Source organism: Cimex lectularius, unplaced genomic scaffold, assembly GCF_000648675.2.
Source record: "Cimex lectularius strain Harlan isolate CLEC.00 unplaced genomic scaffold, Clec_2.1 scaffold71, whole genome shotgun sequence".
Taxonomy (NCBI): Eukaryota; Metazoa; Arthropoda; class Insecta; order Hemiptera; family Cimicidae; genus Cimex; species Cimex lectularius.
The window spans coordinates 158,997-186,889 of record NW_019392655.1 but is presented as its reverse complement, the minus strand read 5'-3'; the positions used below and the strand labels follow the sequence as shown (position 1 = coordinate 186,889).

At 33.9% G+C, this 27,893-nt stretch overlaps 2 protein-coding genes across 5 annotated transcripts in view; one reads left to right on the top strand and one right to left on the bottom strand.

Annotated features, from left to right (window-relative positions):
• Positions 1-13,298, top strand: part of LOC106668233 (protein bric-a-brac 2-like) — a 15,517-nt gene extending 2,219 nt beyond the window's left edge. Inside the window, exons 1-8 of one of the 3 annotated variants that reach the window (XM_014396769.2) lie at positions 1,943-2,063; positions 2,268-2,479; positions 4,644-4,784; positions 4,857-5,189; positions 5,252-5,342; positions 9,110-9,477; positions 9,536-9,724; positions 11,535-13,298. In XM_014396769.2, coding sequence (XP_014252255.1) covers positions 2,300-2,479; positions 4,644-4,784; positions 4,857-5,189; positions 5,252-5,342; positions 9,110-9,477; positions 9,536-9,724; positions 11,535-11,645 — 1,413 coding nt within the window. In that variant the 5' untranslated portion in view covers positions 1,943-2,063; positions 2,268-2,299 and the 3' untranslated portion in view covers positions 11,646-13,298. The other 2 variants (XM_014396771.2, XM_014396772.2) reach the window with 2 other exon arrangements.
• Positions 12,831-27,893, bottom strand: LOC106668234. Of its 2 annotated transcripts, none has more exons than XM_014396773.2 (4): positions 27,483-27,893; positions 23,547-23,769; positions 23,344-23,474; positions 12,831-15,119 (listed from the first exon to the last, which is right to left on the bottom strand). In XM_014396773.2, the coding sequence occupies exons 1-3, from the start codon at positions 27,778-27,780 to the stop codon at positions 23,360-23,362; spliced, it is 636 nt and encodes a 211-aa protein (XP_014252259.1). In that variant the 5' UTR covers positions 27,781-27,893; the 3' UTR covers positions 12,831-15,119; positions 23,344-23,359. The 2 variants fall into 2 exon arrangements, with proteins under 2 accessions (XP_014252259.1, XP_014252260.1); XM_014396774.2 differs by lacking the exon at positions 12,831-15,119 and adding an exon at positions 21,709-21,834.

The window sequence follows — 27,893 nt, the reverse complement described above, 5'->3', positions numbered from 1 at the left end:
TTATGTCGAGTGTATTTTGGCAAACCTCTATTTTGTGAATGTATAAATATTTGTAAATAAACTTACTCTTATACTAAGACTACTGCCATTTTCCTTTAACACAAGTACATATTTTTTTGCAGTACTACTTTCTTTCCAATTTTTGAGAGAGTACTAAACAGCGATATTGGGTGATAGTTGCAAGTGTGATCTTTATTAGGTTTAGGAATAGGGATGGCCAAACATTGTCAATGTGACTGAATTCCAGACTTAATTACTGTATTAAAAAAAACTTTACTCATTCTTTAATAAGCAGTCATGTGCTCCTATTTTGGGAAATATGTCTAAATCAAATTTTGCTAAGTTCTAGGTGGTCCAAAATGCTGCACTTAGAAATATTGGAAGTTTTTGTTGTACTCTGATAGCCTACATGCATGTAACCCTAAAAATGCCTAGCTCAAACCACCTCTATAGAGCAATTGTAAATTTTTATAATTCATTCATAAATAGCCCATTAGAACATATCATTTTTTTAATTTTGAACATCATAAATACAAACATAAAAGACTTAAGCATGTAATGTTCAAAAAATAATGAGCATGTGTTAAATGGAAATGTGTCTGCCAACGTACCTGGTTTAACCAATTTTAACCAGTTTAACCAATGTCAATTGATTTATTATGTGTAATATGTTCTTGAATATTTTTATTGTCATTGATTTTTATATTTTTTATTGAACTCATTTACAATGCATCTAATGTTGCGTTTAATACTTTTATTGTTTTGTGCAATGCCTGTGGTTTTGTAAATATTATTTTCCCCTAAACTATTTTATATTTAATATATTTTTAAAATAAAATGGTTCTTTTATTTAATGAATAATCTGGATCTCCATATGGCCAGTATGAAAAAACAAATTCAATTTTTACCTGCCAAGCTTTCAACCTAATTTATGGTCATAATCAGTGAAAAACATTCTTAAAGATGTCTTTAAATTCACATAATCAAAAATTTAAATGTTTTCAAATTTTTTTTTATTTTTTTATTTTTTAAACTTGGCCACACCAATACTAAGGACTGTACTACAGTTTACACTACTAAGCATGTAACCCTGAATTATGTCAATTTGTAGATATCTTTAAGATGGTTTTACCCTCATGATGACCTTAAACAGATCAAAAACTTGGCAGATAACAATTGAACTTATATTTAATGCAGGCTAGGTGAAAAAGTGCAATAATGCACTTGAGCCAACTGAATACAACTAAGAAACAAATACTATAAATCAAAAATTATATGCAATAAAATTCATACATACATATATTTTAAATATGGTTTTCATTATATAAGTGTTAATTATATGTTTTCTTTATGAGATTTTTTATTACAGCCATCAAACTCCAGCAATGAGGAACACCTTATGTACTCCCAGGCGGCTCTTAAGAATCTGCATTTTAAATCACCTCTACCAAACCAATCAACAAACTGATTGTACATTAGCTGTATTTTTTCCAAATCCTTTTGTTTTATAAAACATAAAACTTGACAAATAGCTAAAAGTGGAGACAATCCTTCGTCTGACTCAGATCCTCTTTCAAATATCATTGGGATCCATCAATTAACATATCAATTTAACTATCTAATTTATGTTCAATAGATTGTAAAAATTTCAAATTTCTAAATTATTCAAATTTACTGTAAAAATAATCACAAATAGTAATTGCTTGTAATATATATAACAATTTGAAAGGCTTGGTATAAAATCTCTTCAGAGAATTTTGTCTTATTTTCAGCATGAGGCTCCTTACCACTTCTAACTTTTTACCATTTATATTAATTTTAGCTGGTCCATTTAATTTCTTAAATTTGAATGAAAATTGGTGATTTTTGCTTTTTGTGACGCAGACAGTGGTGATGCCAGTGACATCTTTCAGCAGGGCTCCCCCTTTAGGTATTTTTAACTACAAATGACGTCATCCGGTTAACAGCTAATCCTGATGAAAACTTGGTGGTTTTCGAGTTTACTTTTGAGTTTTTGAGTTAATCCGTTTAATTCGTCTGTGTTGAACTTTCAGAAGGTTTAGGTAAAGAATTTCCTATTCATTAAATTAACAATAGACATAATCGAATCCGGGCTTGATCTAAACCTAAACAACAAGCGAAGCGAATTGTTTTCTTCCTCGGGGGGAATATACTTCCAGAAAATTTCGGATTATTTGTTACATAGCATTTAAAAGCTGGGTGTAGATTTTTAAAGCGATTTTCAACTTTCTGCTTGAAACTTGCAGATCGGAAGAAAACCACCTTTGTATCATCAATCATGGCATCGATGGCAGTGCAGCAATTTTGTTTACGTTGGAACAATCATCAACCGAATTTTATATCGGTGTTCACGAATCTGCTGACTAGCGAGTCTCTCGTCGATGTCACGTTAGCTGCTGAGGGGAAGCAGCTGCAGGCTCACAAAGTCGTTTTATCTGCTTGCAGCACCTACTTCCAGGTAACACGATTCCATAAACCTGTGTCGTTATTATTGATTTAATTTGTTTACCTCTAGTTAAACATTTTAAATTGTAATGTTATAATATTGCTGTTATGAAAGGATTTTTGTATCATTTTGCATATCCACAAGTAGATACTAATTAGTAAGTATTGCCTGTCATACAGGAAGAGTAATGTCCAGCATTGGGCATCATGGATAAGGGGTCAAACCACATTACTATACATTCTTAATACCATAATTCATTTAAAATCCATGGGTTCTGCTAGAGTTAGTACCCAGGACTGCTAGCACGGCAAATACGAGTCGGATGCCTTTACAACTAGGCCACTGCGGTCCCAAAAGTAAATCAGTTTCTGTCAAAAAAGGCTTAACATACAACTACCTGTTTGGTGTCGCCATCAATTGATCAAACCACTTTATAATACATTTTTGATAATACATAAAAAAAAAGTGGGCTCTGCTAGAATTTACACCTAGGACTGCTAGCATGGCAAATACGAGTCTGATACTCTTACTACTCGGCCACTGTAGTATCCAAAATTAAAGCAATTCCTGTCATAAAGAAGGGGTTAACATACAACTACCCATTGGGGGTCACCATCAAGCGATCAAACCACTTTAAAATACATTTTTCATGGGCTCTACTGGAATTCGCCCCCAGGCATTGCAAATATGAGTTGGATGCCATTACTACTCGGTCACTGTGGTCCCACAAGTAATGCAATTCCTGACATAAAAAAGTCTTAACATCCACTTATTTGTTGAGTGTTGCTGTTAAGCGAACAAACCACTTTACAATACATTTTTCATAATCTGTACAAAAAGAAAACCATGGGCTCTGCTTGAATTCGCCCCCAGGACTGCTAGCTTTGCAAATATGAATCGGATTCTTTTACAACTCGGCCACCATAGCCCCAAAAGTAAAGCAATTCCTTTCACAAAGAAAGACTTAATATCCAACTACTTATTAGGTGTTGGCATCAAGCAATCAAACCACTTTACAATACATTTTTCATAATCTGTACAAAAAAAAGAAAAAAAGAAATGGGTTCTGCTGGAATTGGCCCTCAGGACTGCTAGCATAGCAAATATCAGTCAGATGCCCTTACTACTCATTCACCGTAGTCCCAAAATTAAAGCAATTTCTGTTAAAAAGAAGGGCTTACCATCCAACTACCACTGTTGGGTGCCACTATCAAGCGATCAGACCACTTTAAAATACATTTTTCATGATATATTTAAAAATACCATGATCTCTGTTCGAATTCGCACCCAGTAATTCGTGCAATATTGCTTGCCATTATAAAAAAAAATTTGTCCTGGGTTTACAAGTCGGTAGTAATTAGCAAAAAGAGAGATTTGACTGATTCAATTGCTTTGTACTCTGTATTCACAAAGTCATATAAAATGATTATATGGAGGCAAAAGAGTTAAATTTAACTCCAGTTAACATTTTAAAAGTTAAAGTGCGAATAATGATCCCTTAATTTGATCCTTCAATCATCCTGGTCTGCCTAGCCTTGCTGTGGTGGTCTGTCAATTGTGGTTTGGCATTATGCTTCAGATCCAATGTTGCATGAGATGAAATGCTGAAACCTCACCATGAGAATAGGCAAACGAGGATGATCAATAATGACCAAATTACAAATGATAATATTTGTGGTCACTCTCCTCACATTGCTATTTGTTCATGACCAATTTGTACACTTTCTAGCATTCCATGGCGGTCGTGTTATTCAGAAATAATTCACCATAGCTCAAGTAAACCTACTCCTTGAGTATGTTGTGTATGCAGAATTGTTAGTATGAAAGGATGCGAATCAGATTTACAATGATTAGTTTATGATAATTAATAAAAAGAGAGATTTATCTAATTTTATTGGTTGTATTGCTCAAAACAGGCATCCGCATAAAACAACATAAAAAAATTAATTAATGGGGGGGTGGTCAGTGGCTGCAATGGTTTAGGTGTTGACACAGCAGCCCTAAATTGAACATACTTACAAATGGGCTGTTTTTTATATACATATATACAATGGCACTCCATTGGTTGATATGATTGACCTGGGCTGTTGTGCACCCTTGTGAAACAAAAACCTCTAATTAAAATTTTAAAAGTTATAACATAGTTAAATGATTAACTGTTATTGTTATATTCCAGTCACTTTTTACTACAAATCCATGTCAGCATCCAATCGTGATATTAAAGGACATAAAATATTGTGATTTAAAAACCATGGTTGATTTTATGTATTATGGAGAAGTCAATGTTTCACAAGAGCAGTTGCCTGCAATATTGAAGGTAATATCAGGATCAGACTTCAGCTGAATCATGCATTAGATCCAAGATGTAATTTTTTTTTAAAACTTTTAGACGGCTGAAACTTTAAAAATTAAGGGATTGGCTGAAATGCCAGATCAGTTGTCACTGAGTAAGTCTGCGAGCCAGTCGTCAGACAAATGCGAATCGCCATCGCCGATATCTCCTTCGGTTTTGAGAAGGAAAAGACTCAGGAAGTCGTCGACAGGCTCTGGTTCCGAACAGACGAGTGAAGAGACTGCAGCAAGTGGTAGTGGCAGCGGAACAGATATTGTTGCATCCCCTATTAAACTCGAACCAGAGGAAACGGTTCTTCGGAAAGAACCGAGTACGGAATCAGAACAAAGAGACAGTTCGCACAGCTTCGAAGAAGAATCATACACTCCTGTGAGTTCTATCTGTTGAAGATTGCTTTATATTTTAATACTTAAACTTAAAAAAACTTTTAGAGAAATTTGTCCGAGGAAGGTGAGTCAAATATTAGATGGAGTTCTTCAGAAGAAGCAACAAAACCTGGAACATCGACCGTGCAGCCACAAGGTAGGTGAATGAATAAGCTTAAACAACCTTTGTATTAAAGCTTCTGTCAACTTTTGCTTGTCTTCATTTCTACCACTATACCTATAGTTTAACCCTTTCAAAACCACCACCTTTTCTACTGTTTTACCTGATTACAAGTGCATTCAAAGAAGTCAGCTCAATTCAAGTGTTCCATTGACAAGTGTCTCCAGCAACAAGGTTGTTGAAATTTATTAAATAAATTTGTGAAATTTTTTCTTAAGTTTATTTATTTTAATGTGAGAATTTTAACATTTTAAATAAATTATTTAAAATCTGGATCTAGCAAATAATTAGTACAGTTAGTGTGAATTAAAATCAGTGTTAAAAATAAAATGTTTATATGAAAAATTACAGTGCAGTCGTCTAGCTGAGCCATTAAAACATTCTGTGAACAAATTGTGATCCACGTAAAATTTAAAAAATTGATCTGCATCTGCATCCCACCAGGTTTAAAATTTAAAAAGATGTTAAGTAGTGTGTTTTATAATTTTTAATTGTTTTAAATTTAAGAACGACCTTTTTGAACACTTGTAGTATAAATTTAGGTAACATCAATCACTAGTATCACTAAAATAACAAAACATATGTAAAAATCTTGAAGAATAAAGGTTCAATTCAGTTTATCAAATGATATGTTCTAAACTAAGTTTAGCAGTAGAAAAGGAAATGAATTTTCCTCGTAACAGTCCTTTTATTTTACTTTTCCTATTTGTTGTCATAAAATTTAACAATAATTTTTAATATTAACTATTGCAATTTATAATTATTTACAAAAATGGAATGCTGAGAAAATTTTTTTGTTATAAGCAGTTGATTAATGATCGTATTTTATCAGATTATTTATTGCTTTAATGATGAAACATAAAATTAATGGTTTGATGAAATATAATTGTGAATTGTTGAAAACTGTTTAACATTTACATAACGAAGCTTGTTAATTCAAATGTTTACATCATGTAAAAGGTAAATAAGTAATTAACTATGATAAATCCAACTGCTTATTTCATTGATATATCTGTTTGATTTACCAATCTTGTTCTTGAATTGAAACAATAGAATTGAGCAATAATATTAGAATAGTATTGATTTTCTTTTTGAAATAGATTATCAAATGGATATAATTATTTTTTTAAATTTGCTGGAAACACTTGAGCTAGAAAGTATATTAAAAGTTTTGTTCAATTTTACTTTGAATGTGCATGTAAAAATGTAGAAAGGTGATCTCTCCTGTCCTAACATTGTGTATGTATGTGGTGCCTGGGGTTAGGATGGATGAACAACGAAGGCTGCAACGTCCTGTCGGGGGTTGACTACCAGCAGCTCTATACACAGAACCGCCGGAAAAGATCCATCAACCCACAGCAGGACAAGAACTTCATTGCCGCTTTAGAGGCTGTGCGAACGGGAGGACTTGGATTCTGTAAAGCGGCAAAACTCTACGGAGTGAACAATCGTACATTGTGGCTTGAGTATAGAAAGAGAGGTTACCCGATAATGAGGCCTAGCACAAAGTCGCGCGCCAGTTACAATGATCCAAACAATGCGATGACCAAACAGAAAGTCGCCTCGTTGGACCATGCTTGTACCGTACAGAAAATTAAACTCGTATCCCCCTCGATATCACAGCCTCCATCTCAAACCACCACTTCCCACATAAATTCATATGATTATTATCAACCCTTTATCAATTACAATCCCTTGTGACAAATACCTGCAGTTGATACTGTTGAAAATTCAATGTTCCGTTCAGAAATGTTTTTTCAATAGCTTTTTTTAAATGTATTTTTCTATTAAAGACTTTATTACTTTATGTTAATATGATAATGGTTTTATTTTATAGAGCTTTGCCGTATCTGGAACTATTTTTTATGCCCCATAAAAGATATAATCTAGTCTTTGAAAATAACTGTCATTTTTATTAGCTTTGATTGAGTGGAACATATACAGCTGTAATCTTTCTTTTTTTAATTTTTTTATTGTGTGTTTTATATAATTAATAGTGAATGAGATGAATATTTTAACAACAATGTTTTTTAATTTTTTACATACGTTACTAGTGTTAGGAAGTATATTTGCAGTTTCATGAGTTTTCCTCTTGAGGTCTGCAGGCAATGAACGTATAATTTGGTCATTACTGATCATCTTGATTTGTCTTTTCATTGGGTTGGTTTGTTGTGTTTTGACATTTCGCCAATTTCTGTGTTGGGCCTCTAGCTTGAGGCTTTTTATTAGCCTCCATTTTTTTGACCAAGCTTTTCTTTGCCTCTTCAGTAGAAACTTTTCTTCTGTTTTGGTTATTACCGATCATTTTACCTCGTTAGTTCTCATTTTATCTTCATAATTTCTGCACTAAATGGAGACATGCCGATACAGTCGACAAATCAATCAAGCAAGGATAGGACAGACCAAGATGATCAGTAGGCATCAAATTAAAATTTAAGTTCTTTTTTTATATTGTTAGTATATTTTTTTTATAGTTGATTAGTTATTTTAGATCTCATACGTCACTCTAGTATTGTTTTTTAAATGTTAGTTTACTGTATAAGACCCTTCGAAATACCTCTGTAAACAAAATACCTCATTACCTATCCAGTACTTTACTTTTTTGGTGCCAAAGTTCTAATTTTTCTGACTTTATTTTCAAACATGACTTCTTTCATAAATTTTATCCAGGCCTTTTTCATTGAATAATAAGAAATGCGTTTAAACTTTATTTTGATGAATTGATCATATCAATTTATTATTGACTTAATTTTCCTTTAGTGGCCTGAAAAAACTAGGGATCATTGTATAATTGTACCAAGGCAGCAATAATTTTTCTTTTGTGGTGTTGGAGGACTTCGAAAATATCTCTACAACAATTGCTTTGGGATGTAATTTTGTACTGTCTTAATTGTAATGTGGCTTGGCTTGGCTACTTAATCTTTTGTTTAAAGCTTTTGCGGCTAATTTTTTTTGTCTGTTATTTCTGTGTTTTTGAATTAAAATTTATATAACTTTGTGTCAGCCATGGCAGAAGCAAGATGGTTATAAATTGATCATGAGGTTTGGGTTTTTGTAATGCTTATATGGTCTTAGAGGCTCTCTATCGAGATTGCTGCAAGCACTGTTATGATTACGCTCTTAAAAAAAATTCTGAGGCATTCCTTTGTCATTAGTTCTTTGGCCAATATCAATAATTTAGCCTTCCCTTCTTCAGCAGAAATGTCCAGTCCATCCAACTATTTCACATTTGAAAGATAAGTCGCAACATTGCGTAGCTAACAAAGTGGCCAAGATATCACTGTGAACTTTTAAGCTGCTAGTACCTCTTGAATATCAATATATCTAAATAATATCAATGTAATTTTGCACCAAATGTTCCATTAAGGAAAATATATGTTGTATTTATTAAATATGATGGTTTAGTGTAAGTTAAATATCTAAGAAAAATGTTTTAATAAAAATTTACTAAACTTTTCATAATAATAAATTATAGTTGATTGTATATACAAAAATAAAGTGATATGAAAGAAAGCTTTAATACTTGACAAGGTATCCTCCCTTCTGAGAAATTATTTTAGCATATTCACAATATATTATTTATAAGTATCACTCTCACAATGATTGCATTTCATGACTTAATGAACCATTGTTAAGGAATGGTTACATTTCCATATTTAAATAAAATAGTAAAATTTTTGGTGTTTGAAAACTGGAAATGTTTCAACTTTAAATCTGTCAATGAAATTTAATTTAATTTCCAGTTGTTGAAGCGCTTGTGACACCATCCATGGGTTCTAAAAGGGGCCGCCTATTAATGCGCCAGCACCGAATTAAAAAAGAAAGTGAAATGTCACAGTTAGAAGGTGATGGCGATTCTCCAAAAATAGAACGTCAGTACTCAGAGCCTACACCAAACTTACTGTCAGTGCCCCAGCAAAGTTATTTGATAAAACAAAATTCGAGCCCGCATTTAACCACAACTCCTGCACCTACATCCCAGCCTGTTCAGACGACCCCTACACCAACTGCAGTTAGCCAGCCTGGGACGACTGAAGTGACTCTTCACCAGCAGCCTCAAAAGCAAAGACTCAATGTCGAAGAATTGCGAAGGGCTGTCTTAAATCCTCAGGTATAATTGAAACGTTACATGCGCTAATTTCATAATAATTTTCACTTTTAATTCTTAGTGTCTAAATCCGAGCGAAATTTGCGAAGCATCGAGATCTTGCCACTGTCCAGTTTTAAGGCCTGGGCCTGCTTTGGGATGTAATTTTTGTTGGAACACGATAGACACCCATGGAAGAATATTAAGAAGAAAAACAAAATATCACTGCCCCGAGTGCCAGACAAATCTTTGTATTGTACCTTGTTTTCAAGTAAGTTGCTTGTTTCATTGAATAAATCATGGATAAGTGGACCAGGATGATCAGAAACGACCATGCTACATTTAATTTGTCGTTTGATTTGTTATGATCATCCTGTCTGCCTACCTCACTGATTTAGTCTGTTTTCACATGATAATAATTTTTTTTTTCTTTAAATTCATCAAATTCGAAGTAACAAGTCAATTTTGGAACACTTGCTTTTATCAAAGTATACAGACCCAAAGCTTCTCCCTATTTTTTTTGTTACTTCTAAAAGGACTAAAAACGAAACCTGTAATACATTTTTAATAATGTTATATTTAATAATTAATCATGTAATTCACTGGAGGACATCCATGATCCACATGCTGGTTGGAATTTTTTTTATTACATTCTTGTAAATTCAGTACTTAGTGTGTACTTTTTACCAGGAAAAAAACGTTGAAACCATAATTGATGTATGGAGTAGCATATGTGACTGCAAATTTTATCACCTCATTTTTAATGGTAGTTTTAAATTTCATTTACTCTTGGATGTACAATAAACATGTGAAAAATAAATTTATTTCACAAATATACTTCTAAAAGAGTACATTATAATTAAAATTTGTGGCCATGGGGAGAAAATATATTTAATCAAAGTTAGTTTAAAAGTAAAAAAAATCAAAATAGGTATGAGGATGATGATGAGATAGGTCAAGAAAACTTTGTTTCCGAAAAATATGATCATTGTTAGGAATGTAAATGGTCATTTCTGATCAGTCTTGCAACCTGTCAAGCGCATTTAATATCTCCTGGGTTTGACCAGAACCTACAAGTTCATCGTCGCATTGTTATGGCCAAAAATTGACCAACAAAAGAATCCCCAATTGCTCAGCGGAAACGGGAGTGGGTCAAATAAATTAAAAAATTCTTGGAACAAAAAAGAAGAAATCAGTAAAAACATTGGCGCCAACAACAACAAATAACATTTAGCAAATAGAATGACCAAGATGAAGAATAAGGAATCTAAGATAAATAAAAAAAAAAAAAAAATAAATAAACAAACTCCCCAGTCCAAGGGAAAAAAGAAAAACCCAAATTTAAAGATTCCAACTCACCCTGAGTGCCTAGTTGACCACTTGAAGGATTTTTTTATTCAACTAAAAAAGTAAATAAAATAAAACACTCAAATTATATAAAAAATAATAAAACCTTTATTAGAACAATAGAAAATTTTCTTATTGGTTAACTAAATTAAATAAATCTAATGATTGTGGTTAACCAACAAAGCACCAAAAACTAACATAACTACAAATCTAGCAACAAAAATAAATAAAACGCTCATCTACTTAAAATCTATTACAGTTCACGCACATAAAAAAAAATTCTTGGTGTTCCTCCAATGTATTTCCCTGAGAGCTTTTTTTTGTCCTAGAATAGAAAATCTGACAGCCCACTGACATCTTCTCCCTGCTTATCGATTCGGGCATACTGGACGACTCGTTTCTTGAAAAATTGTCTTCCTCATGGCAGCCCCAAATCTGCTTCGAGTATCTGTCCTGCTCATGATCCAGGATGTTGTCGGTTGTTCACAAGGAGGAAATCCAGCACTTTTTCCTTTGTCACTCTACTCTGACCTGACAGACATAACTTTTTTCCGTCGTCGTCTTCTTATCTGTACTCTTCTTGTATCAGTGCTTCCATTTATCCCATGGTCGACCTTTCCTCTCTGTACATGCTGGGGGGGGGGGCTTAAGCATTTATTGTAACCCCAGTTTTTTTGTAATGAAAACAGCACAACCTCAACAAAATAGTATAATTTGCAATATTTCATTTTCAGGAATATCATGAACAGCAGTGTTCAAATTCTTCACAAAGAGATATCCCACCGACTTGCACCTCTAGTAATCAAGGTACAATACCAACCATAACAAAGACGTTTTCGCTGTAAATAAATTTTCAGTACAAAATACTTATCAATTGTAAAAAAACAACACAAAAAGAAAAAAAATATGTGTATGTAGAACAATAATGTCATCTTCACACCCTAAAGTCTGCCTTGTAAAATGTACCGAACATCTTTATGGTTGCTAAATCTGTGATAAACATTTCTTGTTTATATTGAACCTTAGAAATACATGTATCTATACCTCACCATTTGATATTTTCATGTTAAAAATATATTTATTTATTGCTGTTAAATTTGTGACCATCCTTCGTATCCACATTTTTAAAAATTCAAACTATAAATCTTTTAATTTACTAGTTTATTTTTTGGTGATAAAAAAATTTGTTTAACTATTAATTACTGTGTTGTTCAAAAAAGTGTGTACAGAGAATAGTCTGTGTCGAAACGTGAAATATAATTTAATTCGTTTTTAGATTAAACATTATGGGTTTAAACAAAATATGTATGTATATTCTAATATTATTTATAACATTAAAATTAGTCACTTAGTCATTTTACGTTCATCTGTGTTTCCTCCAAGCAATAATGATGATTTGAGAAAAAGAAATCATTTTAGTTCTTATTGAGGCTTTTGATTGTCAACTAGTCTGTAGAACAATAAAAAAAAAAATTGTTAAAACTATTACTTAGAGGTTATATAGTTTTCCATTAAAATTATTAAAAAATAAATGCAAAAAAAGTTTGCATATGATCTATTTTTAATTGAAAGGGCATTGAAAACTATTTTCTTTAGATATGAGATTTTTATTGTTAATTTATGGTTAAAGAGAAACAAAAACCAATTGTCCAACGCAAACCTAGCCAAACTTACTTTTTATACGATATGGAAAATATGACCAAACGTTTGACTGTGACAACTGTTAACCTATAAAAAACAAGCAAAACTTGTGATACCGCTCTTTTTAAAGTTAGGTAATGTCAGCGTTAGTAGAGAAAAAGCTATAATGGTTAAAGTTGTTTAGTTGTACCTGGAATATTGTTTGGGCATTAATTTTTGCTTTCTAATTTATCTCATTTTATTGGTCATTTAAAACAAGTTTAATTTAATTTTTTTTTCTTAAAATTAAAAGACGACTTTTCTTCTAGAGGTTAATTCATTATGAATAAAGTTTATATTAAATTTTAATTTGTATATTACTGTGATAATTGTTTTGATATTTTTGTTCGTTTTTTTTTTTTTTAATAGTTAACAATTTTCACATTAGGTTAGGCACCTTAGGTGCAATAGGATAGGAAACAACTTGCTGCGAAGACATTTGATCTCAGAATAAAAAAAATAAAAATAAAATAAATATGTATATATCAAAAAGTATTGATTGCATAGTGCTAGGATTGCTCTTATTAAGGATACACATATTTTTAAAAGTGAAAAAAAAGTTTTCATATTTTTTAATTTTATTTGTATTTATTGTAACAAAAATTTATTTATATGTTGTTATTGTGATCAAATTAAAATTATATTCTTTGTTTTCAGTGAAATTCAATATGTTACATTTTAAAAATGAAATACGCAAAAAATATTTTTGTACTTCAAGATAAATTAGTTTATATTTTAGTTATACATGATTTAGTATTAAGTAAATCCTTGTTAACACAAAATGTATTTTTGCTAAATAGTAAAGGCTCTTCCTGTTATTTTCTTTTTCTTGAATCATTTCCTGTTGTGTTTCACATTTACTAAACAACTTGGATAAAAAAAATCATTTGCTAATGACTCATAAAAAATTCAATAACAATTAATAGAATTTATTTTATCTATTTACAGGTAATTATCATGGTTTTTTAAATTTATTGCAATACAATAAAGATAATAATTTTAAAACGTGTACAATAGTATAAGATTACTAACAAGTGTGCTTAAAAATACAATAAAAATTTATAAATTTTGTATAATTACACTAGAGATAGAGATCAATTGTGGCCTATAATGGCAATAACAATAGACATGTAAAATCACAAAAAATATCAATTATTAAATATCACAGTCATAAAAATATGTATATTAATTTCATTAAATGGTCTTTTTGAAATTTAAATATCATTGTGCTTTGAAATAGGTGTAACTTAACACAGGCAATCTGCAAAATTTCTAACTGATTCAGCCGAGACAGTGAAATCGAGATTATTTTCTACTTTTATCACATTTAAGTACTCTTCATAGCCACAACTTGGAGACAATTTGATAGTACTGACATTTTCGCATCGTAAGACCAATTTTACAAGGGTGTCAAGTGTGATAATGAAGCCATCAAGAATCGAAAGATTCTTAACACAAGACAAATTGTTTTTATTCATAAGAGCAACAAATATATCATCGACATGTTTGTCATAGTGTTCATTCACCAGTATTATCTCTTCAAGTCGTGGTGAATCAAAAAGGCAAAGAGGTAAAATTATATATGGATCCCAACGAGTTCCGACAATTTTAAGCGTTAACAGGTTCTTGAATGATTTCTTGACATTTTCATGACATTGTTCATTACTTGGAACAAGTCTACACACTTCGAGGTGTTTCAGATTGGAACAGTATTTATTCACCATCATTATTACGTTCAAAGTGATTGTTGAATTGTGGACCAGACAAAGACTTGTTAAGAAATTACCTTTCACCTTGAGATAATTGACAAAGTTCTGCCCAACGGGGAACATCCCCAAGGCAAGAGAAAATAAATTCAAATCACTTTTTGCCATGGAATCTAAACAGCTTTCTGGCATGTTTATATCGCTGTTAGTAGTAGGCAGTACAAGGCAGAGGTGCTTTAGTTTTGGACAATGTTCCGCAAACAGTCGTATATGATCAGGATTCGTGTGATTGTCATGAAGCTGCAAAAGGTTCAGGGTGTAATTTCTATCAAAGCTCTCCAATACAAAACCCATATCGGAGTAGTTAATGTACTGTAAGTTTGGGAGGGAAGTTAACAAACCTCGTATCCTGTCATGAGTGATTTTTCTTCCTCCGCAGTTTGAACGTATAATAGTGTTCATAATAATGCGTTTCAATTTTGTACAGTTGTGAAGATGACTCAAGCCTTCGTCCGACACATAAAACTTCAGCTTGAGAGCGTTCAACTGGTTTCTTGTTTTGTTAGACTCACTGCCTATTTTCGACACAATATCGACAGACTCAAGAAGAGGGCAATTCTTTCCAATTACCTCGAGGATCTCATCAGTACACACCATCCTCAGATTGACCGTTACAAGTTTCTTAAGATCGATCAACTGGAGTTCATAAAAGGAGTCGGCGTTAGGCAAACGGAACGCTGCTTGGAAATTCACCATATCTCTGTGCATGTACACTTTCAAAATCATAAGCTTAACACTCTCAGTGAGAAACTTTGACGTGTCGACACTCTTCAAAAGTTCGTCCATCATCGAAGGAAGTAGATTCGTTGACAGATGATCTTGGATCAACTTTAGTTTTGTGTTGCTTGTCAGACTCCCATCACCGTGCTGTCTCTGAATATAAACAATCAATTTAATTATATAATAATTTATAAAGGATTTGCATAAATCTAATAGCTTTTCGGGTCTCTTTCGTGGAGGCATTATTTTCTTGACTTGCTCCCGTGTTTACCAAGGAAAGAAGGTTCTCCGGGGTGTTGCCAGTTCTGTTGAAAATGGTCAACACAAAAAATTTACGTTCGAGGAAAGTTACGATGTCCGTGAACGTGATGGGCGATAGCTTTCTGAAAAAGTACTAAGTTGACTTAGCAATTTCGAACTTTCGACACGCACAGACACATTATAGTTGTCGACAGCACTAGTGTCTATACATCACTAACCATCGACTCCACTGGTATCGAAGTTGTCGACTGTAGGCCGTAGGGCAGTGGGCACTGCACTGGCAGTACTCAGTAGTAACCTGAACGAAAATGGCCGAGCGGTGTCGGTTACATACGAACCCAACTAGGGCAAATCCAATTTCCTGCACCTACTTTTTTAATACTTTGGTAGACAATTTAACGTAAAATTCAAGTTGAATTTGGATTTATATAGGCCCAAATCCGCACGTGTATTTATATAAATACAAGAATGTGCCGAGTTGGGCCTATTCGCTTATCATTGTCCACTGGCAGTTCCAGCTTTTGCTATGTACAGTAAATTTCAGGCAGACTTGACAATAACACACCTGGGCGTTGGCAGTCCGGGGGCAGACCTCAGTCTTATCTGTCCAGCCACCTAAGTTGGGCTCCAGGGTGGGGTGCTGTCAACAGCTAGGTCAATTCAGCACCTAGCGTATGCAGTTCCAAACCCATTCATATTCATGTTCATTCTTAAATACATTCACTCCTATTTATATACCATTCATTCAATTAGTAGTAGTAGGAGTACTCGATATACCTCCATCATCCTTTATGTATATTATACAGCTAACCTAAATGAGGTCGATGGGGTACTCAATATTCCATCAACCCTCTCACATCACACATGCTAATAAACACATTCACTCTCACTATAAACTTCCGCACGATTGCATTTGCAATCCTTAATTTACTACCACACCTTTATACAGGGAGAGACTGGAGGCACAATTCATAGGCTAATGCAGAGACAGGCTCCAGCAGCCTTCAACAGTGAACACCTCCTCAGTTGGTGCGAAGGCCTATGTAGAATGAGATTCTTAACCCTGGGAAAGGAAAAGCCAGGGCATGAAGGATAAACACGGAAGCCCTTGAAAAAGGCTTTGGGGTATGGTAAAAAGCGTCAAGCTTAACAAAGAGCTCTAGATAAAAAAATGGAAATGCACAATAGACCAATACAGATCACAGTGAACAAGTCGTAAAGAGGCCCGCTCCTATATAATTTATTTATCTATCAACACAAACTTTATGTATATTATACAACTAACCTAATTGAGGGTCGATGGGGTACTCGACATTCCACCATCGATCTTGTCACATCACACAAATAAATGCATTCCCTCTCAACATATACTAGGTATACACAACTATTATTAAAACAATCCCTTTTCGTCTAAGAATCGGAACAGGGGACCCAAATACTTGCTGCCGTGCTCAAGTACAATTCTCAAATCAGGTGGTATTCCTGCAAGCTCTCTGTATGGAGTCAAGGATGAAATACAAGTTGATTGTACAATAATTTTGAACTGTCATTCTTAAATGCGCTAAATGCCTAATTAGTTGAATAGTTTAAATAAAATGGAGCATTCTCAAAATGTTTGTCTCTACCAAAGCCAGACAAGCACACTTCGTGAAAATGAATTATTTGTTTTATGTACCTTAATTAATTATGTAATGTATGTACAGATGTAAAATGAAAATAAATTATTTTTTTAAAATAAAGCATTAAAATTTAAAAAAAAAAAAAATTGTAACAACAATTAATAATCAATCCATATGTGTTTAGCAGTCATAATTGAACATATTTAATTATTTCAATTAATTATTCTTTTTAACTAACGTCTTAGGTGAAATGAAAAAATGAGTGTTCCAAGCAGGATTCAAACCCACGACTTTTTGCTCAATCACCATTGCTCTTGAACTGAAAACACTTGAAATGAAAAATTATACGAAATTTGCATATTCAAAACTTGTATATACAATAGCTGGCATTTAGGGATAAATAAATGAACTGAAAATTGATTCTCTTTGACTATAACAACCAATTCTTAAAAGGCAATAGTTGAGAAATATCTATAGCAGAATTCATAGGTGATTAGTGACCATTAATCGATAATTATTCAGAAATCGTGAGATGCGGTCTGGTGTGAAGTAGGTTTCACAAAAACATTTTTTTTATTGTGCCAACATTTCGATCTTTATTGAGATCATCTTCAGGGCCTGGGATTTACAAACATTGTTTACAAATACTTTGAGTGAGTAGAAATACTTTGAATAAATNGTATACTTCACTAAAGCTCTCCGTGGCCATTTCATTTGTCGTCGAGAATCCAATCCGATTACACGACATTTGAAAAATGGCAAAAAGGAGGGAAAATTCAAAAGGTGGGGTTGAGATGGGAAGTTGGTGTCTGAGAGGATCGAGGTTACGATAGCTCAAGTGGAAGAGCAGCAGCGTATCTAGCTGAAGACGTGGGTTCGAATCCCGCTCGTGCCATTGACTTTTTTATTTCAACTAAAAACCTTAATTGATTGTCCTAAACGGGTACCTTAGAAAGAGTTCTATTCCTTATAAAAGTGAGCACTTTTCTTGGTGCCTCTTCGTGGATCTCCTTTGGTATGAGAAATATTATTCTGAAGTACCGTAAACAAACTGATGCTTTACATTCACAAAGGATATGTGCCGTTGTTTCTTGGTCCTCCTGACAGCCAGCATGTTTCCATCTCAGCTTTGCCCAACTTCTTAAGATGATAGTTAAGGGGCAGTGGATGGTATTGTATAGAGGTTTATAATTCTCCTCAAATCCTGCCTGCTCAGAGAGTTCATTCGCCTTCTGTTTTGAGAGATTTATACATTTCCAGGCTTGCGGTGGTGGTACTGGGTATACCTGGTGGTTTTACCCAGTGGTTGGGTTTGTTTCTCAAGTCAGTTTTTCCAGTCCAAATTTAACACACTCTCTAGTGTGTCTAGTTGTGGTTCCAGTCCCATGAGAGAGGGCTGCCCAATCTTTGGCTACTTGGTCATCCTATTTGTTTCCTTGTATACCTTCTTGTCTTAATCTCCATCTCAAGCTAACTCTGTGATATTTACCTTTCAGTGTTAGTTAAAAAGGTATCCTCAATTTTTGCCTGAAAGAGAAACACTTTTAACTTCTTCAAAAAATTTATAAATCTCTTGAGTGTTTGAGTTTTATTTATCAGTCCATTTTTCCGGTTCCATCTACACACACTCTGGTGCGTTAGTTGTTGGTTCTGGTCCAGTTCAGAGGCTGACCATTTTTGGCTAGTTTGTCAGCATGTCCATGAACCCACTTTAAGGTAATCTTGTTCTGTTTTATACATAACTTTGACATGAATTTTAACAATTTTTAAAAAGATAGTTCCTATTCACAGTTAGGTGTTTTCAACGATCCTTATAGCTAATAGCTCAACATCAGGTTGAAAACAAGTAACTGTGAGTAGGGACTACTTTTTTAAAAAAGATTGAAGAACTGAACTCACTCTACCATTTATCTCATTTTGTGAAGCTTAAATGATGTTTGTCATATCTCGGAATTCTACGCCTGGAATTCTGAAGATGGGTTTTATAGCCCAGAACGTCTATCTCTGAATAAATTAAACCACCACTGAATACCTGGTTTATAGCACCTTTCCTATGTTTTACCATCAAATTAAAAACTTAATTGAATTGTAAACTTACCATAAGAGTGAAAATGTTCGATCGATAATCAACAAATTATTCATGTATTGTGTTTTATTGTGCAATTTTTTTTTATTTTTCTACCTGGCAATTTCACCATAAGGGGCAATACAACATGCAGTTTATTGGTATGTTTAATTTGCGGAGTTCGTAAATTTAAGATCAATTTTGGTCTGCCTAATTTCACTGTTTTGATTTTTTAATAAGTGCTTCAGCATTTCGTTATCTTTGCTACTGGATTTAGTTTATGTTTATTAAGTCTGTGGTATTAGGAGAAAAAATATAAAGATGGCAAAAAGCCAAACCAGGTGAGAACAGACAGGCTGATACTGTTGGAAATGCCAAACTGCAGGTTCATCACCGTGATATGTCTAAACGGTATATTTGATAAATGGAACAAATATGTGCCTCGTGAGTCCCTTATTCTTAAGCGGCCCATACACGCTCAATATTATTGCGCAATATTTAGGTTTGTGCAATATAGTTGATCGTGTGTAGTCGAAATTGAAAGGTTGTGCAATATATTGTGCTAAATTCAAATCCTTGAAAATATATTGTGCAAACGGGAAAAGGTTGTGCTGTCTGTAGGCAATATTGCGCAATATCCCATCAGTCAGTATCAGCAGGTGGTAGAGTACGCGTCGTCATGGCTGCCAAGGAAGCTGATAGGCAATTCATTTTCGAATTCATTGACGTTTATCAGGGAGAACCCTCACCCCAAGATACAAGAGCCTTTTTCGCTAAACTTTTTTTTGTTTCAACTATTTTGTTTCTTATTACTTGGCATAGTTTTTTGTCTGCCTTTTTGCGAGCTCTTCTTCTTTTTCGCACTGGCACCCACAGCGATAATCACACAACACAAATCACTATCACTCAACATGACTTCACTACATGAAATGCTGGTTGGAACTAATTGCACAATATATTGCCTTGAAGGTTGTTGTACGTCTGTGCTCGCGATTGTGCAATATATTGCACAACCATCAATATTGCCTGCATACGATACAATTTATTGCACAAATCAAAATATTGTGCAATAATATTGAGCAGTGTAGGGCCTCCGTCAAAATATTGTGCAACCCACATTGTGCAATAATATTGAGCGTGTATGGGCTGCTTTATTTATTTTCATAAATGATATCAAGTATACCCTTGAATATGTGAAATTGCTTGTTATCAAATTATTTAAATTGGTTAATTCTCCCTCGAATTGTGTTCTGATGCAAGAACCAAACTGCCTACGTCGTCGCATCAGAACGTTACTTCTATTGAATATCAACTATGCCGTACTATAAATTTTTTTAGAGTGGAAAATACTGTAAGGTTCATTCCTCGGAACTTACACCCACATGTGCAATATTGCAGAGTATGGAACTGACTTTTCAATTCAGTACAGAACCAGAACAGTTTGCAAGCTGTTTGGTGTTCTAGCAATGCCCGTGCATGTTTAAAACTAGTTTAGAACATGAAATATTTTAACTACCGTTAGATGGGTGCAAAGTTGGCTCTAATAGAGTCGTGTATGCGTTTTTCAATTGTTCTCTGGAAATGGAATATTCCCTTTCTTATGATTTTTTTATGACGACAGAGAGTTGTTCGAACATAGAGAAGAGTCTAAAAATTTTAAGTTCTTTAAAAAGGAGCTCTAATGACATTAACAATAATAAGTGTAAAAAAAATTCAATTTAGCCAATAGATAGCTCTGAAAAGGGACCAGGGACTTGTCCCGAAATGCATTAGCAACTGAAATGTATTGCATAAAAATTAAATGGTATGCTTAGTTCAAAAACGTAACCAACGTTCTAGATTTAAAATATTGTATTTTTCTTTAATTAGATCTATTTTAGAGTTGAACTCTAAAATAGATCGGTCTTCATGCTATTTGTAACACATTGATCAACTTGAAAAAGTTCAAAATAGATTTTTGGTCTTTAAGTCACACTTAAATTTAAATAATTAAAACAAAAGAAAGAAGAGCTGTGTTCAAATTGATTATTTCAAGTAAAAAGAGATATTACAGGAAAATCTACATTATACGTGGTAAGGATGAGGAGTGGGGGGCACAGAAAATCGAAAACCTGTATATAATCAAAAGATGAATTAAGAAGACATGTGTACATATCTCTAATTACATTTACTATTATATATCTAACGAAAAAAAAATATTTTCTAAAAAATTATAAAAAATTTCCAATAGGTAAATTGAAAAACGGTCTTCACAACGTTGACAAAGTGATACTAAAGGCCTGTAATCTGTGACTCCGATTCAATTCCAAAAATATCCAGTATGCCCTACAACAAGCTTCGATAGTTGAGTGGACACTCTCAAGAATGGCACATTTACACGGAAAACACTTTGAGCCCTGAAAATGATCTCAATAAAGATCGAAACGTTGGCACGATAAAGAAAATGTTTTTCTGAAACCTACATCACACCAGACTGCATCTCACAATGTCTGAATAAGAATTCATAGGCTTTGATAATCTATTAGGATAAAGTAATAAAATATTCAATTTATTATAAACTTAAATATCTTATCTTTTAATTTAAAGTTTATTATACAAATTTAAATAACAATTCAATGACAGGTATGACTCATCAGTAATTTTTTTTCTAAATTGTCTACAATGTATCCAGCTACCCTGTAATATGATTCATGATGGTGAACCGTGTACTTTATTTTCTTTTCCCTTCTTATAGACAATTGTTCTCCTCCCCTTGGTCCGCCATTCGGATAAATTCAGTTTGAAAGAATGAAGAGGGTTGAAGTTGTCAGAGAAGTCTCAAGTTGTTAGATCAGCAGCATATTAAGCTGAAAGTCGTGGGTTCGAGTTTCACAGCGCACTTGTAGCACGGCTGCGACTCACAGTTTGGTAATCACTGCTCTACCTAATATATTTATTTTTTGTAAACATTTTTGTGAAGTTGATGCCAACAACAATTTAATGTAAAATACAATTTTGAAATATTTTTCTTAAGTCTATTAAATGCCTAATTTATATGAATAGTTTGTTTAAATAAAATGGAGGTGGGAAATAGAGTGATCACAGAATGTTTATCTCTACTGAAGCCAGAAGAGTACTTTTTGCGAAAGGAAAAATGAGGTTAGAAGGGGAGCACAAACACCGTTTCCTAATACCACCATCATTAGTATCACACTACTTGAAAATTAATTATAATTTACTTCATGTACCTGTAATTATGTAGTACATATAGATGTAAAATGAAAATAAATATTTTTTAAAACAAACAAAAGATAATGAACAATTATCATAGGTTTTAAAATTATTTAAGAATTAAATTTGCTCCTATAACATCCTTTCCCTGGGGAGTCGGTTTTCCAATAACTTTTCTGTCTAATTTGTGAGTACGTAAATGTTAGGTCTACTTCATTTTTGCGTTAATTAATTTACTTTTAATTTAAGGTCTTGGTTGAGATGAAATCGCAAGTGTCACATACGATCTTCGGTGAGTTCGAATCCTGCTCGTTACACTTGCTTTTTAATCTCAACCAAGACCTTAGTTTAAAAGTATAATTAATTAAAATAATTAATAGGGCCAATTATTGCTACTAAATATATACATGGTTTAATCGCACACTTTAAATCAAATCTTTGTCATAATCTGGGTTTTTTTTTTTTTTTTTTTTTTTTTTAAAAGAATATTGTGTTGCTGATTGTTTTTGGCAAGTGGAACATGCAAGCTTAGTTTTCGATTCACATCAGATCCACCGGGACTATCGGAACTGTGTAGTTTTATGAGTTATATTCTTTCTATAAATAAAATTATCAGTCATGTACCAAGATAGAAATCTATTCGTTGGAACTGTTTCTTTTTCTCACTGGTGCTAGGTACACAAGAGGAAACTCAACAGTTCCTGAAAAGTCTCAGCTCAACTCCACCAAAATAGGGGAAATTACTACATTGTTTGTACATTTTCATAGTTTTTTTTTTCTTGGATGCTCATATACGGCTAGTAAATTTAAATTAGTTAACCATAATTTTCTAGTGTTGCCTCATAAAGTGTGTAGTCGTGTGTTGAAGATGTGCATATGTGAAAGAAAGCACAGGGGATGAAAAAGTGTGCAGTGGAAGAAAGAAAAATGTACCAAACATTAGAACTATTTAAGTGAATATACATTTTTTTGACAATAAAGAAAAAAATTGTAACAAATTATATAAAACTATGTATCATATATGTTTAGCAATCATAATTGACCATATTAATTAATCTAATGTCTTGGTGAGATGAAAAAATTAATGTCACGAGCAGAATTCAAACCCACGACCTTTGGCTCAATACGCCACTGCTCTAACCTATATATTATATTTACAGACAAAATTATATACAAACATAAATATATTTAATGGATTCATAACGGTAGAATTTATATTTACAATAAGAAATGTCGTTTTAAACAGCTTGGTTGAAAACCCTGTCTTGGATCGATTCTGTGACTACATCCAAAGGGCAGCTCTTATATTTCGAGTCTGCCAAAGCTGATTTAAACACATCAAGATTCATCTGCCTACAAAGAAAGAACATATTAGATAAACATATAACGTAAAGGAAACAAACGCAAAATGTGTCACGAACTAACATGTCTTTAAGTCGATCCTTGGCCTTTTTGATGCCTCGGATTTTTTTGTTGACGGATTTTGCAAACTTATCCTTCTCTTTTGCCTTGTGCGTTTGCGATTGATGATGCAACATGTTCGCAGACGGCAAAAGATTATCGAGTTCGGCTATGGTACTTGGAAGAATGCTGTCGCCTTTTTTCCCCTTCTTGTTCAGCTTCAACAACTCATGATTGATCTCTACTTCTAAAAATAGAATTTTTTTTTTAATAAGGAAAAATTAACAATCATACACAAATAGTAATTAGTGAATAAAATAGTATAAAATAACAACAAACAGCCAATCAAATGAATTTCTGTGAATGTAAAACTCAAAATGTTTAATGAGGTTAAAGAAGCCTCCTGGTTTTAGCGATGGCAAAAATTTTGTAAACTGTTTATACATAAAAAAAAAAATCTGTAGATAAAATTGTTATAGTGATCAATGACAATATAAATAAACTCAAGCTTGGATATACATATATTGTCAAAAGCCAATAGTATTCTCTAAGATCGTTTTTATACTTTTTTTGTGTACAGGATGATGAACGTCTAATTTGAATTTTATTGATCATTTTTGTCAGCCTATCTTTGCTAGTTTGGTCCATCAACTTGTTTCGATTTCTCACCATAAAGATGATGAAAAGCATCCCTGCAAGATAATTGGTAATGTCCAAATTACAGATTCATCACCCCACAGACCATGTAGAGTAATTTTTCGAAAAACGGTCTTAGAGAATCAGGCCTTTGACGATATCTATGATTAAGTATAGATTTGTTTTTGGGTTCAGAAACAGGAGTTACTATCGCTGCCAGATTATATTAGAGGAGAGGGCCTCTTTTAGACTTGCACACTTGACCAGTGTTGGTCTATTGTGCATTTCCATTTTTCTCTAGAGCTCCTCATTTAGCTTAAGTCTTTTATACGAGATCCCAAAGCTTTTTCAAGGATTCCCATGTGTTTCTTTCAGGCCTGGGCTTTTCCTCTACCAGGAGTAAACAGCCCACATAAGCTTTTGTACAGAGGCTTATAAAGAAGTTAACTGTTTCTTCTTTTTCCTGGCAATATCTGCTCAGACTGGTTTTTGCCACTCCGAGTTTGTACATATGCCTCTGGGGTCTGCATGTTCAGTTAGCAGTCTGACTATTATTCTAGTCCTAACAAGTCCTAGATTTAGTAGTTCTGCCGTTAGTTTCTGCAATGGTCCCTTGATAAACTTTCTCGCATGCCTCCGACCCAGGCTACATTCCCATTGAGCAGAGGACTTATTATTAATTGTCTAATGGATCTGCGTTTTTGGCAGTATGTTAAGCCACAAAAGGGTTTAGGGTCAATAGGCCAATTTCAAGCCGACTTCGAAGTACGTTGCAAAAGTGATGGCTCCAGAAATGCAACCGAGCTCACCCAAGTCCTCACCTTATCCGAATGTACAGCTACCGATTTTTGTGGGATGTTAAAGATAAAACTCATCAGAACAAGAGAGAAGATGCGTGGAAGGAAATGAGCATCAAAATGGGACAAATGTACAGCTCACCCAAATATTTAATGCCATGCTCAGGACCACTTATTTTCCCTCCAAGTGGAAGCTTGCCCACATAGTGATGATCCCCAAGCCACAAAAGGACAAATCAAATCCGGAAAATTATCGGTCAATAAGTTTACTTAGCATTGTTGCTAAAACTTTTGAACGGCTAATTCTCCCGACCCTCATGAAATACCTGAAGCCACTGATCCCAGATCATCAATTTGGTTTCCGAGAAGGACACTCCTGCCCACAACAACTCCAGAGGGTAATTGACAACATCCTCGATGCCTTCGAACATAAAAAAGTCACGCTGGGGTTATTTCTTGATACAGAGAAAGCTTTCGACAGAGTATGGCATATAGGACTATTAGCAAAAATGAAAGACAGCCTACCAGACACCTACTATCGTAAAGAACTTTCTGTGTCAAAGTACAGGATGGCATTTCTGACCCAAAGCCCATATTTTTTGGTGTCCCACAGGGGGGGGGGCCTCTCCTCTATTTGGTGAGCGTGAGTGATCTCTCATTCCAAATCCCAGGAACAGTCAAGACAGCACTTTTTGCTGAGCTATATTGAGCACAGGGGAAACCAGCGCAGAGGTACAACAGACCCTGCAACAAGTCACTGACAACAAGTACAACAAGTCTCTGAATGGGCGGACAAGTGGAAAGTCAAGCTAAACCCAGATAAATCAAAATTAGTCCAGTTCACTTATCTGAAAAAAGCCAATGAACAACAACTGGCACTAAATAATAAGAATATCAGTGAATCGACACACACAAAATATCTGGGTGTTACTCTTGACCGGAGGCTGACTTGGCATCAACACATATAAAGAGATCACGATGCAGACTAATTGACCTCAAACCACTACTTAAGAGCCCATCTATTAGTCTGAGCAACAAAAGACTAATATATATGTCCCTCATTCGACCCATATGTCTATATGGCTCTGGTGTTTGGGCCTCAGCGCCAGCCAACAGCCAAATTAAGAGAATCCAGACATTTCAAAACAGGGCCTTACGGATTTTAACGGGAGCCCCCTGGTATGTGCGAAATACCACACTGCACCGAGAGCTGGACATTCCACTAGTGGACCATGCACTGAGAGACAGCTACCGTACCGGAAGATGTTTAGCAAGTTCCAGTCCCACCCAAACACAGAAATCCAAGGAATACCGGACTACCTACCTCCTGTACATCCACACCGCAGACTCAAGCACAAGCGACACACCAATATAACTAACTATAATTAACTGTGATAAACTGTGATGAAATAATTAATAGGGGGAGCTGCTGAGCTTAAACATCCAAGAACTGTTTGATGCCGTTGAACATTATGCCACAACTATAAGGTACTATGTACAAAAGTTTAAATAAAGTTAAATTAAAAAAAAAAAAAATAATAAAAGGGACAAAGACAAAAAGTATCACCATGATAGCAAACTCTGATGCAACAGTTGGTGTAGTGTAACCTTTTCAACGTAGCTCAAGGATGGTGTGGGAGGGAATTTCAATGTAGAGTCGCAGAAAGTTTAATGAAATTTTGGAACATCATGCGTTGCCTATCCTCGATGAAATCAGCGACAATCCTATTCTAATGCACGATAATGCCCGTCCACATGTCGCTCGCATACTACAAACGTACGTCTAGCCTGGCCAGCCCGTTCTCCAGACTTCGTGGAGAATGGGCTAAGCAAAAAGACATTTTCAGACTGGTAGAAAGTATGCTGAGGCGTCTTCAAGATTAAATTAAGGCAAGAGGAGGAAATATGGCGATATTGAAATGTTAATTAAAAATCTAAAACAAATTTTATCTGTCCATCTTTTTTTTCATTTAAATTTTTTTTCATATTCTTTAGCAATTTACATTTTTTAAAAACTTTGTTAGGCAAAGACTCAGCTACTAAACTTAAAAACGTGAAACTTTGATTAATATAAAAAAATATATACAAATCAAGTTATATTTCAAGTGGGTGGAATTTTTTGCCTGTCAGTGTATATTGTAATAAGTATTTGAATTCAACTTAGTAATTAAATTTATGAACTATTTTGTAATTAAATTCAAACATAAGGCTATTTGAACAATAAAATTGATCAAAATAAAATATTAGTTAAAATATATTATTAATTATGTAGATTTATTATTGTATTATATCTGTAATCAATAAAGGGAAAGGATTAAAAAAAGTCATGTTTTGATAAAACCGGAAAAATCAAATTATAAATTAAATCAATCATATTTAGTGGTCTGATTGACCAAATTACTTCTTTCAATTGATAAGCCGAAGGTCGTGGGTTCGAATCCCGCTCGTGACACTAGCTTTTTTAATTAGACCAAAACTTTACATAAAAAGATTAATTAATTGAAAGAAGTTATAAATTAAAGTTTACTTTTCATGAAGATGTTGTGTTTCAGCTTCCTCTTGTCAACTTTGGACAGTGTGCTTCCGATGCTCCTTTTGATGGACTTGTAACTCTTGGAGACGGACATCACAGTCCTGACGCTCTTGGCGTCTTCGTTTTTGTCGTCTTCTTTGTCCGGTTCGTCCACGGTCATCTTTGCGTCTTCATTGTCGTCCTGCCCATCCAATGCACCATCACCTTCTGGTTTGTCGGTCACCGTCATCTCGCCATCATCCTCGAGACGGCTGTATTTGTATTTCAAACGCGTCCTTTTCCCTTTACCCATTCTCTCTTATGTAATTAAAAAAGAAATAAATTAAAAAACAGGAAAGTGTAAACACTTTAAACAGCCCCACGTGACTTCGCGAAGTATAACAGCAACTCGGCAGAGTGCAGACA

Coding starts and splice junctions, on each gene's coding strand:
- LOC106668234 (XM_014396773.2), bottom strand. CDS start 27,780: ATGGGTAAAGGGAAAAGGACGCGTTTGAAATACAAATACAGCCGTCTC. Junction 23,770..27,482: donor ACACAACATCTTCATGAAAA/GTAAACTTTAAT, acceptor TTCTATTTTTAG/AAGTAGAGATCAATCATGAG. Junction 23,475..23,546: donor AAGGATCGACTTAAAGACAT/GTTAGTTCGTGA, acceptor CTTTCTTTGTAG/GCAGATGAATCTTGATGTGT.